Here is a 16,199-nt window from a genome sequence, read left to right on the forward strand (position 1 = left end):
TCTTCTGGGAAGCTAATGACATAACAGGTATCTTTGGTTTGCACGTTATCTCTTATCTCTCAGCCTTTTCCTCTATATCTGACTCCAGGATTTTACTATTTAGACCAATTAAGAGCTCCATTTACACAAGTCAATCAAAATCCTAGCATGGAGCAGTATCAGTGGGCACAAAGTCCCACTCTTAGAAATGAAGCCATTCACAATTGACAACTGCTGGGAGGAAGTCAGTTTTCCAATAGAGAAACACAGGTTACATCAACCACACTTCAGAGGAGAAGATAAATTAAATCAAATTTAAAATTAAGAAATGCACATGTGTAAACACCAACACAAATTTGTAAAAATCAACAATGCATTTTTATACTATCACTAGTCTTTGAGTTTTGATTTTTAAAATCATAGGTTGTCAAATCACAACTTTCTAAATCAGTAACATTACCTTATATTTAATTTATGAATAAGGTACAGAAACACAAGGCTGGGATATCAACTTGCTGTCACATATCATCCTTTCTGGTTCAAATACTGAATATACATCATTAGACAATTTTGGAATGTGAATTCCCTGTGTGTGATCTGACTTTGTTCTGTTCAAATGTCACCTTCCCTTCTCACATCAGACTCTGGGAATCATAACAATGCTCCCCATGCCAGGATTTCCCTTCATGATAAAGATCTTGGAGAGAACAGGAATAACAGGACCATATCTAAACATGATAAAAGCAATATACACCAACAACCAACATCAAACTAAATGGAGAGAAACTCAAAGCATTTCCTCTAAAATGAGGAACACGACAAGGCTGTCCACTCTCTCCATATCTCTTCAATATTGTCCTTGAAGTTCTAGCTAGAGCAATAAGACAAGAAAAGGAGATCAAGGGGATACAAATTGGAAAGGAAGAACTCAAACTTTCACATTTGCAGATGATATGATATTCCACATAAGTGACCCAAAAAACTATACCAGGGCACTCCTATAGCTGGTAAACACCTTCAGCAAAGTAGCAGGATACAAAATTAACTCAAAAAATCAGTAGCTCTCCTATATACAGATGATAAATGCACTGAGAAGGAAATAAGAGAAACATCACCCTTCACAATATCCACAAGCAACATAAAATATCTTGGGGTAACACTAACCAACAAAGTGAAAGACCTGTACAGTAAGAACTTTGAGTCATTAAAGAAAGAAATTAAAGTAGATACCAGAAAGTGGAAAGATCCCATGCTCTTGGATAGGTAGAATCAACATAGTAAAAATGGCAATCTTGCCAAAAGTGATCTACAGATTCAATGTAATCTCCATTAAACTCCCAACAGAGTTCTTCACAGAACTTGAAAGAACAATACTCAACTTTATGTGGAAAACCAGAAAACCCAGGATAGCCAAACAACTCTGTACAATAAAGGATCTTCTGGATGCATCATCATTAGTGACTTCAAGCTTTATTACAGAGTCATAGTTCTGAAAACAGCTTGGTGTTGGCACAAAAATAGGCAAATAGACCAATGGAATCAAATTGAAAACCTTGATATTAAACCACACACCTATAAACACCTCATTTTTGACAAAGATGCTAAATCTATACAATGGAAGAAAGATAGCATCTTCAACAAATGGTGCTGGCACAACTGGATTCAGACATGCAGAAGACTGCAGATATAACCATTTCTGTCAACATGCAGAAAACTTAAGTGCAAATGGATCAAAGATCTCAACATAAATCCAGCCACTCTGACTCTTCTAGAAGAGAAAGTGGGAGATACCTTTGAATGAATTGGCACAGGAGAATGCCTCCTGAACATTACTCGAGTAGCACAGACATTGAGAACTGCAAATAATAAATGGAACCTCCGGAAACTGATCAGCTTCTGTAGGGCAAAGGACACAGTCAGTAAGATAAAACGACAGTCCACAGAATGGGAAAAGATTTTCACCAACCCCACATCTGACAGAAGGCTGATTTCCAAAATATACAATTTACTGAAGAAGCTAGCCACCAAAATACCAAATAGTGAAATTTAAAAAGTGGGGTGCAGAACTAAATAGAGAACTCTCAACAGAGGAATCTGAAATGGCTGAAAGACACTTAAGAAAGTGCACAAAATGCTTGGCCATCAGAGAAATGCAACTCAAAACAACTCTGGGATACCATCTTACACAGGCCAGAATGGCTAAAATCAAAAACACCAATGACAATCTATGAGGGACAGGATGTGGAGAAAAAGGAACATTCCTCCATTGAATCTCCAAAACACCAAACATGTTATGATAAATCTTTCCGCCAAAAGCTGCCTAAGCCCTAGCGCCATGTGTGTGCTTTATGACAGCTGCTGGCCCAAGTTAGAGCCGAAATTAATACACAGAGAGACTTGTGTTAGGTACAATGCTGCTTGGCCAATGACTAGGATTCTCATCTGCTAGCTCAGTCTTAATTATCATAAATCTATATATTTTATAAGACGTATAGAGGATGCCTTTCGTTGGCACCCTCTCTTACCAATGGCTCACATCCTGCCACTGGAGTTGGAAGGGGAAAAGGGGATACTTCCTGTTTCCTTTGCTTAAATATCAGTCTCCTTGCCATGTCACTTCCTGTCTGGATCACCACTTCTCTACTACATTTCCTAGAATCCTCTTTGACTCTTGGTCCTGTCTAACTTGCTGTTTCATTGGCCAAACAGAACTTTATTAAACAATCAAGGAGATAAACATACACAGAAGTACTTCCCCATCACAAACAATCCAATTAAAAAGTGGGGTACAGAACTAAATATACAATTCTCAATAGAGGAATCTAAAATGGCAGAAAGACACATAAAAAAGTGTTCAACATCCATAGCCCTCAGGGAAATGCAAATCAAAACAATTCTGAGATACCATGTTACTCCTGTCAGAATGGCTAAAATCAAAAACACCAATGACAGTTTATGCTAGAGAGGCTGCAGAGAAAGAGGAACACTCCTCCCCTGCTGGTGGGAGTGCTAACATGTACAGCCACTTTGGAAATCAGTATGGCAACTCCTCAGGAAAATGAGAATCCATCTATCACAAGATCCAGCATTTCCACTCTGCCATATACCCAAAAGAAGCACATTCATACAATAAGGACATCTGTCCAACAATGTTCATAGCAGCACTATTTGTAATAACCAGAAACTGGAAGCAACCTAGATGTCCCTCAATTGAAATACTGATAGAGAAAATGAGGTACATTTACACAATGGAGTACTACTCAGCAGAAAAAAAATGAAATCTTGAAATTTGCAGAAAATGGATGGAACTAGAAGAAACATTTCTGAGTACTTTTTGTGAGGTAACCCAATCACAAAAAGACAAACATGGTATGTATTCACTCATATGTGGATTTTAGACATAGAGTAATGGATTTCCATCCTACAATCCACACTGCCAGAGAAGCTAGTAAATAAGGAGGACTCTAAGAGAGACAAACAATGTCCCCTGGGGAAGGAGAAAGGGATAAGGTATCTTGAGCAAATTGGGAGCAAGGGTGGTGGGGGAGGGAGCTAGGAGAATGAGAAGGGGAGAAGAGGAGGGTTGAGGAGGACATGAGGGAGCAGAAAGGTTAAGTCAGGTTAAGAATAGAAGAAAACAAGAAAGGAGATACCATAATAAAGGGAGACATTTTAGGTTTCCAGAGAACTCAGACACTAGGGAAATGTCTGGAGATCTACAAAGATGACACCACCTAACAATATAAGCAACAGAGGAGATGCTACCTTAAATGCCCTCCCCTGATAATGAGATTAATGACTGTCTTATACAGTCATCGTACAGCCTTCATCCAGAAGCTGGTGGAAGTAGAAGCAGACACTAACAACTAATCACTGAACTGAACTGGAATCCAGTTGCAGAGAAGAATGTGTGATGGGCAATGGGGTCCAGACCAGGCTGGTGAAACCCACAAAAACAGTTGACCTGAACAAAAGGGAGCTCTAGGTCCCCAGACTGATAGCTGGAACCCAGCATGGGACTGAACAAACATAGATCCCTTACTAAGTGCCTACACTGATAACAGGGTTGTTCTATTCAATAGGTTGACATTCATGCCCCATTCTGGCAAAATGTCTAAGGTGTGGCCAGCTAATATTAGAGGTGTCCCATGGGTCCTGCCGGTATCTGATGAGGGTTGAACAACACTCTCCAATATCCTCTGCTAAAGCCTGGTGGGCCAGGATGAACTCAATGCCCTCAATGCAAGTTCCCTGAGTCACAAACACATTTCACACAGAGGATGGTCAGCTGACTCATGGATCATTCAGTGTGGCTCAGGCTGAGGAACATGACAGTGTTCTGTCTCAGTGGGAAGGAGTCTGTCTGTGAAGAGCTTAGGGATGAGTTATGGGATGTATTCAATAAGAGTGTATTAGGACTTGTCAAACAGTGCCCTGCTGTCTGACTCGGAGGCTTCTGCCTTGTTCTCCGGCTGGATCAGGTCTTGATAATAACAGCTAACTGTCTCATGAATATGCAAATGACCTGAATTAGTGATGCTAAATACTGAGATGTCTATAGACCACAGCAACAGGTGACTAACCTCATCTCCACAGTCCCTGAGTGCATACATCCTGACCATGGGCTGGAGCTGGAGCTTGTTTTTCCTGGTAGCAGCAGCTACAGGTAAGAGGCTCTCCAGTTCCAGGCCTGAGGACAGTAGAGGCTCAGGAGACAGTAGCATCCAGTTTTCCTTCTCTCCACAGGTGTCCAAGGCGAGATCCAATTGCAGCAGTCTGGGTCTCAGCTGGTAAGGTCTGGGTCCTCAGTGAAGGTGTCCTGCAAGGTTTCAGGCTACAACATCATCGAGTAATATATGCATTGGGTGAAGCAGGAGACTGTACAGGGGCTGGAGTGGATGGGACGTCTCAACCCCAGAACTGGCAGCACAGACTATGCACAGAAGTTCCAAGGACGGGTCTCCATGACCAGTGTCACATCCTCCAGCACAGCCTACATGGAGCTCAGCAGTCTGACATCTGAGGACTCTGCAGTCTATTACTGTTCGAGAGACACAGTGTTGCAACCACATCCTGAGTGTGTCAGAAAACCTGGAGGAGCAGGAAGCAGAGACTGAGATGAGACAGAAGTGCAGCCTGGAGACTTACAAAGAAATAATTAATCTGACTGTCCTGTTTCAGCCTCCTCCTATCAGTCCTATGAGGGTTTTGTCAGTTTTTCCAAATGACATCTGAGAATGAAACGATGCTGATTGAGTGTGCCCTTTGGTATATCACAAATTGATGAGATCTTTATCAGTGACCACCTCCATTGATATGTGTCTTTTTTAATGAAACCAAATATAAGAAGCTGTGACAATACATTATGGTGTGTGTGTGTGTGTGTGTGTGTGTGTGTGTGTGTGTGTGTGTGTGTGTGTGATATTAATCAAAGAGATTATAACTGTTGATAAAGTAGCTGGGAATACACTATAATAAGAATTTGGCTAGGAAAATAGATCAGCAATATCAGAACAAAGAAAAATGCATGTCAAAATTCAGTTTGATGTACTTAACAACACACCAAATTCTTTAGTAGAAGTTGTTACCAAAGATTTGTGGGGAGTCACTTTACCTTTCCTCATAATTTCAATTCTATATGCTAATTTATACGTAAGTCTAATCCTGGATTTCTTTGTTAGTAGTAATCACATTTATTATCAATTGAGAGCTGAAGATGACCCGAATATCACACTGTGGAGTCCTCTGGTATAGAGTCTGTTAGTCTCTCAGCATTCTGGGCTCCTGCTCACATAACACTGGGCCAGAGCTGGGGGATCCTGACCTGATGATGGGAGAGGCCTTGATGTCATCAGGAGCCCTGGGTGATCATTGCCTGTTTCCTAAAATTGCATTGTCTCTGCAGCACGTTTAGATTGACACTGACTGACAATGACTGGACGTCAGTGTATGACATAGGATAACCCCAGCACCTCCATACAACACACACACACACACACAGAGAGAGAGAGAGAGAGAGAGAGAGAGAGAGAGAGAGAGAGAGAGAGAGAGGGAGGGAGAGAGAGTGATTTTTTTTTGTTTTTAGAGATGTGAAGGGCCACTTATAACCCCCCTTGATTTATGACTCTAACTTTCACATATCTGTATCTAATGAATTCTGTATATGTGTGCTTTTTTGTTTTGCTTCTGTTTTCATTAGGAGAACACACATAACTTGTCTCTACAAGGGCTGAACGATAGGAACAAATAATTCTCCCATTGATAGAATGGCTATAGTGTATTTTAATTACAGAAAGTTCCTGTCATCCAGGGCCAGTGTCCCCTCAATGTCCTGTGTGCAACATAAAGTTTCAGCAACATCATGAAATCTCTTACTCAGATATAAACCACAAAGTCAGGATAGAAAGGGAAGAGGGGTTCCGTTATCTGTGAATTCCAGGGAACCATCCACAGAAAGATCAAAAGTGGTAAGAATGTTGGGTTGTTGTTATATTTGAACTAGATGGACCCATGTAAGTTGAATAGGGCTGACTTCTGTGGTTACAAACTGGACCTCTCAAGGAGAGGTAAAGATTCCATCCTCCACAGAACTTCATCTTATGACTGCCATGATACATCACAGTCACACAAGATTCCTAGGATAACCTTCATGAACTGTACATGATGGCTGAGAGTGCATTAAATTGTCTACAAACATTTCAGAGCAATCCCTATATGGGGTGAGATAAATCAATTGGAGACCATGATCTGTCAAAGAAATTATAGAGGGACACAGTCCAATATTGTATATTGTGATTTTCAAATGGCAGCAAGTCCACATGGTCACTGACATCGGTAAGTATTTTTGCCATGAGACATCAGAAAGTAAAAGCAAATTATTTTAGCTATGCACAGCCTGAGGGGTAAGTATAGAGGGGCCAGCAAGGGTGTTTCCTGACTCTACTCAGAGTTTATTCCTCTGAGTTAACCACATACAAGGCCCAGGAGACCATCTCCTATGGCACTTAGAACCCTCCCCTAGAAGGACACAAGATCAGTTAGTTCCTAGACTCTGTCACTCTTCTCGGACTGCTACAGAAAAGGAAATGAGACAGTTCGAATTCCCTCTCTGTCACCATGGAGACAGTACATTATAGGATAAATTCCTCAATTGGAAGCCAGGACTGGACAGTCTTATCTCATGGAGAGGCAACCTCAAGGTTCTTTATGCTGAGTCTCACCCAATCAGGATAGAGTTTCATTTCCTGGGAGGGGACAGGACTGGAGGGATGGAGGGTACGAGATCACGGTCCTGAGTGGAGGCTCTAGATTTCTCCGTCTTTTCTTAGAGACACACATCGTTCCTTTATTACTTTGAAAACATTGAAAACTAGTGACTCTGATGTACAGTAGTGGGAATCAAAACACAGGCCTCACCAGAATAATGATTAATGCAAACAAATATTCCTATTTAAGTTACTTACAGAAAAGTAATAGTGTATAAAATTTACATATCTTTTTTCTTCAGTACTGGGTATCACACACCAGTTGTTTGCATGAATTAACACTAAGCTACATCCTTGAAAGCAGTCTCTTCAATTCAATATCTAGATTCAAAATGCATAAAACTTTGCTAATCCTTCTAAAATTATCACACCTCTGTAGAGCTAATAAGAGAGAGTTGTGGATGCAGCAAAAAAGAAAGGTAAATTAAAAATAAATAAGACTGAATTATATCACAAATACATAATAAATAATCAGTAATTACTTCTTTAGATATCACTTGATTTGTCTCTTTCCTTTGCTATAGGCATTTAAATGCCTAATTCTTCCACCACAAAACTCCTCATACAGAGCTGGAAATGCAAACAAGGCCTCTTTTTGCTCCTGAAAATGAGCACAACCCTAACACTGCAGATCCTGCTGAGGAGCCCATCCCTGGATACCACGGCTTTCCCTTCAGTGTTAGCACTGAAGGAAAAGTCACTCACAATGGAGCTGTGCATTTTCAATTAATTTTTGTGAATTTCTAACCAGAATTCTGTGCCAAATATTATCCCCGCTCAAATTCTTCGTGTATCCAACTATTGCTCACTCTCAAAATTTATGACTTCTTCAGCTTTAAACACACTAAGCACAGGCTGGGGTCCATCTCCTGACGTCATCAGGAACCCATTCAGAGTTTCCCTGTCTCATAATATCACATAGTTTTATGGACATTTATTTATTTATTTATTTATTTATTTATTTATTATTTTATCCCGCATTTTCTTTGACTATATACTACAGCTTCTAATTTTGTGTTTTTATGGGATTCAGGTCGTCTCTGTATCCACAACTGTTTCTTGTGACTTTTCTTGGGCTCTTTTCCTTAACGTTTTTCTTGTTTGTTTTTTTCCGGTTCCAATGTGTTAGTTTTTCTTTGACTTTATTGTACTTTATTGTATTTTATTCACTAAAATCTTGTTAGTAAAAAAAAAAGAAAGAAAACAGTAAGTTTGTGTATAAGGATGGGGAAGCCTGGTGAGTTGAGTCAAGAGGAGGGAGTGTAGATGCAGCTGCTTCTATCAGCTGGTATTTCCTCTACATTCCACAGCCTGATGGAGCAAACAGTGGGTGTGGACCCTGTGCTACAACAAGATGACAGCGAGCTGACTTTCTGGGATATACGGAATCACATCACATGGGTGGAAAAGGGAAGAAAAACCTGAGCAGTGTGGACCTCCTAATCAAAAATGAAAAACTTGGTAACCCCAGTGTGAAAAAATGGTTAGAAGTGACGTGACACCTTAAAAATACAGGAGCAGTAACTACATTCCTAGCAGAATTATTTATAAAATCCAGAACTTGGAAACAAACTGGATGCCTCTCAACCAAAGAATGGACAAACTAAATGTGGTAAATTTACATAATGGAATACTACTCATCTGTCAGAAATAATGAAGGCAAATAGACAGAACTAGAAAAACACATCCTGAGTGTGGTAACCCATACCATGAAAGAAAAATACAGTATGTACTTAGTCATAAGTGGATACCAGACATAAAGCAAAAGATACACAGCCTACAATCCACAACCCCAGAGAAGTTAGAACCCTCTTCCAGAAAAAGATGAAAGCAGATGCAGAAACCTTCACCAAACATTGGGCTGAGTTCCTGGAGTACAATCAAAGTGAGGGTGGACCCATATTACAAACAGAGGAGTCAAGACCATGGTGGGGAAATCTACAGAATCAGCAGACCCAAGCTAATGAGAGATTACTGACTCTGGTCTGACATATGGAAAACCTGTATGAGATCCATCTAGACTCCCTTAATATAGGTGATAATGGTGTAGCTGCGACAATATATGAGGCCACAGGCGTGGGTTCAAGATCTAACTCCAATGCACTAACTGACTTCATGGAGCCCATTAGATATGGAGAGATACCTTGCTCAGTCTAGACACAGGGTGTGGGGTGGTGAGGGGGTGACTTGGTCCTGCCTCAACAAGAAGATGGGACAGAATTATTAGAATTCCTGTGATCCCAGCAGTCCCCATGCTCTCTAGTTCAGATTCACACTATAGGAAGTCAGAGGCAATGATGGCCATGTTGTAATGAGGAAATGGAGTGGTTTCCACTCTCCTCTTTTAAAGGACAAGGCTGACTCCCCACATGCAAATTCATCTTCTAGCTCTAAGTTAAATCGCCTCCTGGGCTGTGGGAGATCACATCTCTCTCAACAGGGGTGTAGCCTAGAAGATGAGACTGTTGGGTCTTCTGTACCTGGTGACAGCCCTTCCTGGTGAGTGTGACCATTTCATACATGTGTCCATGAGGGGATGTGACAACATGTGATTGACAGAATTGACTCTTCCTGTCTGCAGGTGTCCTGTCCCAGATCCAGCTTCAGGAGTCAGGACCTGGTCTGGTGAAGCCCTCACAGTCGCTGTCCCTCACTTGCTCTGTCACTGGTTTCTCCATCACCAGTGGTTACTACTGGAGCTGGATCAGGCAGTTCCCAGGGAAGAAGCTGGAGTGGATGGGGTACATAGATAATGGTGGCACCTACTACAACCCATCCCTCAAGAGCCGCATCTCCATCACCAGAGACACAGCCAAGAACCAGTTCTTCCTGCAGCTGAACTCTGTGACCACTGAGGACACAGCCACATATTACTGTGCAGGAAACACACAGTGAGGGGACTTCAGCATGAGCCCAGACAAAAACCTCCCTGCAGAGGAGCTCTGGTCCAGCAGGGGGCGCTCAGCCCTAACCAAGCCCAGGATCTCTACGTCTTTAGAGCTGGAAAGAAAAACACCTGGTTTCTTCTGCTTTTGCTTCACACTCCCTAAGCACAGAGATGACAGGAGGTCTCTTCTCTCTCTAATTATGAAATCCGTGTTTTTGTGAAGTCATATTTGTTTATGTCTCACTGAGTCTCTCTAGAGTTTCTTTATAAAAGTCAGTTGGCCTTGGCATTGCAGTAGTTGATCCATTAAAAAATAATTCTTCCCTCGATTCTCCATTCCCTTCATACTCAGATACATCTTCCTGTCATAGCCCTTCCTAGAGCATTGACAGAAAGTAGTTGCTCTATGTCTAAGGAATGTGCCACAGACAGAATGGAATCCACACATTACTGCAGCTGTATTATCCACCCTACAAGGAGGGGAAGGGATTTCCTTAGATCAAGACTTCATGGGTGAGGTACAAAAAGTGGTGTCATGGTTGTTATGCCCAAGCAAATTTGGCATATTTCATACAAAATACAAATTTTTTGTTTTTATTAAAACATCAATTAAGCAAATTCTCTATTGTTCACACTGATAATTAACATTTTATAAGTGTGTCATGGAAGACTCTGGGAGCATATATGGGCTACTGGAGACACAGTTTGTAATAGGACTTCAACTCCAGCGTCAGAGTCAGGAACAATATTTCCAATAGCCAAGATTTCTTGTAACTGAACCATGTGGCATGCTTAACTGTGCCAGTGACATAGGAGGAGACTTCATTGTGGACTCAGACCTAAACCCTCCATGCACAGGAGTTTGAGTTAGGCATAGCACTTAAGAAGCTCTGAGTCTACTCAGAACAACTGGATGCCCTCATGTCATATGAATGTCCCCGTGAGTGTCCTCACAAACAAGCATATGTCAACTACATTTCAGGATATGTGGTTTATTCTTGATGCTCAAAAAAAATCTTATGGATTTTTGGTAAATCTTATTCTATGACAATTACTATTTGCTTATTTTCTAATAAGTGGATCATTATGACCCCATGGAGCATCTAAGGCATCCATTTGCTTCTTGCTATTAGATCAAATAAACAGAAAATAAAACTGTCCATGTTTTTTGACAAAGGTCTGCAATTTTCAGATGTGGTGATGATAGGCTCAGATAGAAATCACAGAGGATTTAAATAATCTGGATACCTTTCTATTTATTCCGCATCATGGGGAGTAGAAAATAGATCTTCCATGAATAAATGTTATTATCTCACCTAGAGGGAGAAACAAGCCATCTACTGTCCCCAGCTTCCAATGTGTAAATGCTCTACTAACAAACAAATGATTCACATTTTCACACAATTTAATGTGGAAATTTGCATCCTTGTCAAGATTACTTTTCAACCCAATATCCCATGTAATGATCCCTTTGAAGGTGTTTCTTGTTCCCCCATATTGTGGAATGTCTAAGTGACCATTGTGCACAAGCCAGGTGCTGTCCTCTGAGGTCTCTGTTTTATCTCCCTTCTATTGGCAACAGGGTCCTTTATCTCAGTTTTCTGCTTTTTACTGCTGTTTTCTTGTTCATGTTGCCTGCATGCTCACTGCTGTGAACTCTTTGACTCAGCTGAAGGCAGGAAAGCTGGAGTGTTTACCTGTGAGTTAGAGAAGATTAATGGGAGAAGAGATGGTTGGTGTTAGTTCAGAGTTAATGATTGCAGGTTTCAGGAATCTGGAAAAGGAAAAGAAAATCTACTTTTCCTGGCCTGAGTCTTCTGTGGATACTATTATAGTAACATCAGCCAAGTGTCCAGAAGTTTTGGTGAACAAACAGACTATAGAATATGGGATTACTGACCGCAACACAAACACAGTTCATAGAACATTTCAGCGTGAAGGTGAAAAACAAAGGAATCCACTTTCTGTTCCCTAGCACCAGGGTTGAGGCTTAGGCCCACACAGCTGCCATTGACAAATGATGACCACAGTGAAATGAACTATTTCTGCTTTGATTTGGGAAAAAAAAATTCTTCAACCACCATATTAATTCAGTTGACACAAACCTTCAGTGAGGAGGAAGAATAGACAGGAAGTACGAGGAGGGAGGGACAGAGGAAGTGAGGAAGGGCTGGGAGGGCACAACATTGTGTGATATGTGTGGGAAGGATCAAAATACATCGTATGGCAATTTAAAAAAACAGAGAAAAATAAAATAAAATACATAGAAGTCCATGGGACTGGAAGAAAACTATTTTCTTTGTTGGGATTTAAGAGACAAACATTCAGGAAACAAATTTCTTGCCAAGGATTTGTCAGCCCTTAGTTCATCAGGAGCCTCATTTGATTCAAGTCATCACTGCATACAAAGCACAGTTCTGGATCATCAGGTGTCTGGGCTGAGAACAAGGTTCTCTCTATAGAACACCTGGGCACCAGGACCCTGAAATCAGCTGGGGAAACATCAACTGAAAATTACCCCAAGGCTTTGCTCTTATCACTTCTCTGTTAGCTGAAGTTAAATCGGACATTTTGTTTTATGCAGTCATTCCTGGGGTTATGAAATTGATGTATGTGAATCCTTTCTACTCTTCAGAGACATGATGAAGCCATTCTAGACCTGCACCTTCATTTTTATGTGCACAGGGTTCCCTTCAACCCTGTTATATTTCTGTCATAACATAATTACCCCTGGAGAATTGTCCAGCTGTTCCTGTGAGAAGAAAGTCACTGATAAGGGCAACACCTACTGTGCACAGGGGCAGGGAGCTCCAGGGGAGCCAGGCCGCAGAAGTCCATATCCACACTGTGGACCCTGGTGAGTTCTACACATCAGCTAGACTGTGGTTCACAAGCAAATCCAACAAGATCAACCTGATACAAAGGAAATGCAGGTCAGCAGGTGATTCTGGCCTCTCAGACACAATGGGCCCTGAGAAGCAGGTGCCATCAAGGGACAGCAAGGGAGGTTACTGCATCGACCCAGAGTTTCCTTCTTTCACTTACCTACATATAACCCTGCTAAGTATATGAAATCCAAAAGAGAAAATGTTTGATCATTTAAGGGCCAAATCATAAATGACTTCAGATCACCAGTTCACTACACTTAGTTGCTTTAATGGGGTTCCTTTCCCTGGTAATGCCTCAAAAAATGAAAATGCCATAATTCACCAACCCTCTTAGCCATAGGAAGCAGAGTTTCTCTAACAGTACATTTAATTACTCCATTGGACAACTGGGACCCAATATCTCTTCTAATAAGGGGTGGCTATTCCAAGGGTCCTCTTGAGCCTGGACTGATCCCACAGCCACCAAGGAAGCCGGACTTTCTCAGGGGGAACTGGAGAGATGGAGGTCACACAGTCATGTCAGTAGAGACCAGGTAACAGACTCTTCTCCTTCCTGAGACACATGCACTCTGCACTGCCTTTCCTAAAAGACGTTTCACAGAAAGCACAATGAAAATAAATTAACGCTCATGAAGTTTTATTACAAATACAATATGAATAACATTTTAGTGAAATCATGCTTACACTGGTGCTTCATTTTCTCTCAGATATTTGCACCATTAACTGCTGCTCCAAGGGCTCACACAACAGAGCATGAGATATAGAAAGAAGATATGGAAATATGACCTCCCTCTGCTCATAAAAACCATCTCTGCCCTGCAGGTCAGGCAGAGGACTCTAGCCCTGTCTTCCCATTCAGTGAGCAGCACTGAAAACACGACAATCAACATGGGGTTGGGGCTTCACTGCGTTTTCTTTGTTGCTCTTTTAAAAGGTATATAACACGGGATGCTGAGTGTGTGAGGAGACACGAGTGAGAGAGACAGTAGACTTTATGATAGTTTCTACATCAGGATCCTCTGTTTGCAGGTGTCCACTGTGAGGTGCAGCTGGTTGAGTCTGGTGGAGGATTAGTGAAGCCTGCAGGGTCACTGAAACTCTCCTGTGAGGCCTCCGGATTCACCTTCACAAATTATGCCATTTACTGGGTCCGCCAGGCTCCCGGAAAGGGACTGGAGTGAGTTGCTCGCATAAGAAGTAAAAGTTATAATTATGCAACAAATTATGCTGATTCAGTGAAGGGCAGATTCACCATCTCCAGAGATAATTCCCAGAGCATGGTCTACCTGCAAATGAACAACCTGAGAACTGATGACACGGCCACTTATTACTGTACAACTGACACAGTGAGGAGTCTCCAGTGTGAGCCTAGACAAAAACCTCCCTGCCGGATTCCCATGACCAGCAGGGGGCGCTCAGCACACATAAAGGCCGGGTTCACACACAATTGATTTTTTTTTCTGTTTTATCTGGCTGCCCTGTAAAAACTGATTTTTCTAGGGGAAACTTCTATAATTATAGACTCTAGGATTTGATCATGCCTCTAAAATTGATGACTTTGCTTTGATGAACGTTCTTAATCACTGCAGAACCTGGTAAAGCTGTTGCTGCTATTGATGCATAACATACTGCTATTATTGGTTTCTATATATATATATACATATAATTTGAATTTGTGGAAACCTTAGCTGTGCTGTCAACTTTGGAAAAAAGTATCCCAGTTTACCGTGTTGAGTGGGCATTGTACAAAAATTAACAGCCATATTGGTCTAGAAATGTTGAACTTAATTTTTTTCCATTTGTACAGGGGTATCTCACTGTATTAAATATGTAAGGTCTTAAACAAAAAGAAAGCAAAAAAAGAATATCCCAGGGAAGAGTAGTGGTAGAGCATCTGCCTGGCATAGAGAAGGAGGCCCTGGTATCATTCCCAGCACCCATGGAGAAAATAAAATACTTTTACATGAAGTTTCACAGAAAGAGCAGAAAACTCTATAGAGATGTGTTTCCATAGAGCTTTCTCAACTATTTAGAAAAAGAATGAAAACTTTGTATCTCTCCAGGTAGAAAACTATAGCAGGGCTGCAGCACAGGGAAGGGGAATGACCGCTAGTGCCATCAGGACAGGTGCCAGTGCCTTCTTTGGCTTCTCTTTAGGGGAGGTGAGGCCACGAGAAAGCTTTCTGGAGGGGGCCATGGTGTGTTTTCAGCAGCCCGGTACAGGCAGGGAACTCACCATGCTCCTGCTTTCTAATAGCTGTTTTCAACTGAAATCCATCCTGTTTCCTGAGCAGGACAATCCCATCTACCTGCTTTTATGTCACAGAGTCTGACAAGGATTCACAGGACACCAAGGAAGGAAGAAAGGGGGAGATTGGGAACAAAAGGATGCCAAGAGGGACAGGTGACTGAATAAGTCAAATAGGCAAAACCAAAATTAAAACTGTCCCCAAATAGTGTTGAGCTTTTGTATTTTAAGCATTCACTTTGAAATCTACAAAAAACACATCATGCATGAATACATGTATTTTGGAACCATGTACGAGTCACAGCCAAGAAAACTCCCAGCAGCTGGTTCAGCGCTTAAGAGTTTATAACCTTTAAACGGAACCTGATTGGCTCTCAGCTTCCCACTCAGGCAGCTCACAACTACCCATAATTCCAGCTCCAGGAGACCCGACATCCACTTCTGGACTCCACCAGCACCTGCACTGGGATGTGCACTGATCCTTCACATAGACACAGGCATATAATTAAAAAATAAAAAATAAATAAAATAAAAAAGCAAACCTGGAAAATAATAACCAAATATGTCACCTATTTCTACCTGACCAAAATGCAGAAAGAGTCTGAGGACAGGAGTGATTCCCTGTGGTCACCACGATCAGCCACTGGGGAAGCTCAGGAACCTCAGATGGACTTTTCTCTCATCGTGAGGTCAGGGAAGACCCTCGGGTGTAACAGAGTTACTACATCAGAGAGAACAAAGGGGAAGGGGAGCCGGCTCCATCACAGTAAGCACCTTGTGTTGTCCAAACCCCTCTCCTCTTCTGCACGACTGTGAATATAAGGCTAAGAGGTGATAGGATTGAATTTATAATTAAATTATTTTCATTACTGCATTCAACATGTCGTCTTCTGCTTCTGTGTTAAATTAGATAACTCTAGTTCTGACTTCTG

At 41.5% G+C, this 16,199-nt stretch overlaps 1 gene segment (V, D, J or C); it reads left to right on the plus strand.

Annotated features, from left to right (window-relative positions):
• The first annotated feature begins 9,700 nt into the window (after nucleotides 1-9,700).
• LOC113838198 lies at nucleotides 9,701-10,139 on the plus strand. The segment is given in 2 exon segments: nucleotides 9,701-9,743; nucleotides 9,826-10,139. Coding segments are annotated over 2 exon segments (357 nt in total).
• The last annotated feature ends 6,060 nt before the right edge of the window (nucleotides 10,140-16,199 follow it).

The sequence above is a fragment of the Cricetulus griseus genome, chromosome 5 (assembly GCF_003668045.3).
Source record: "Cricetulus griseus strain 17A/GY chromosome 5, alternate assembly CriGri-PICRH-1.0, whole genome shotgun sequence".
Lineage (NCBI taxonomy): Eukaryota > Metazoa > Chordata > Mammalia > Rodentia > Cricetidae > Cricetulus > Cricetulus griseus.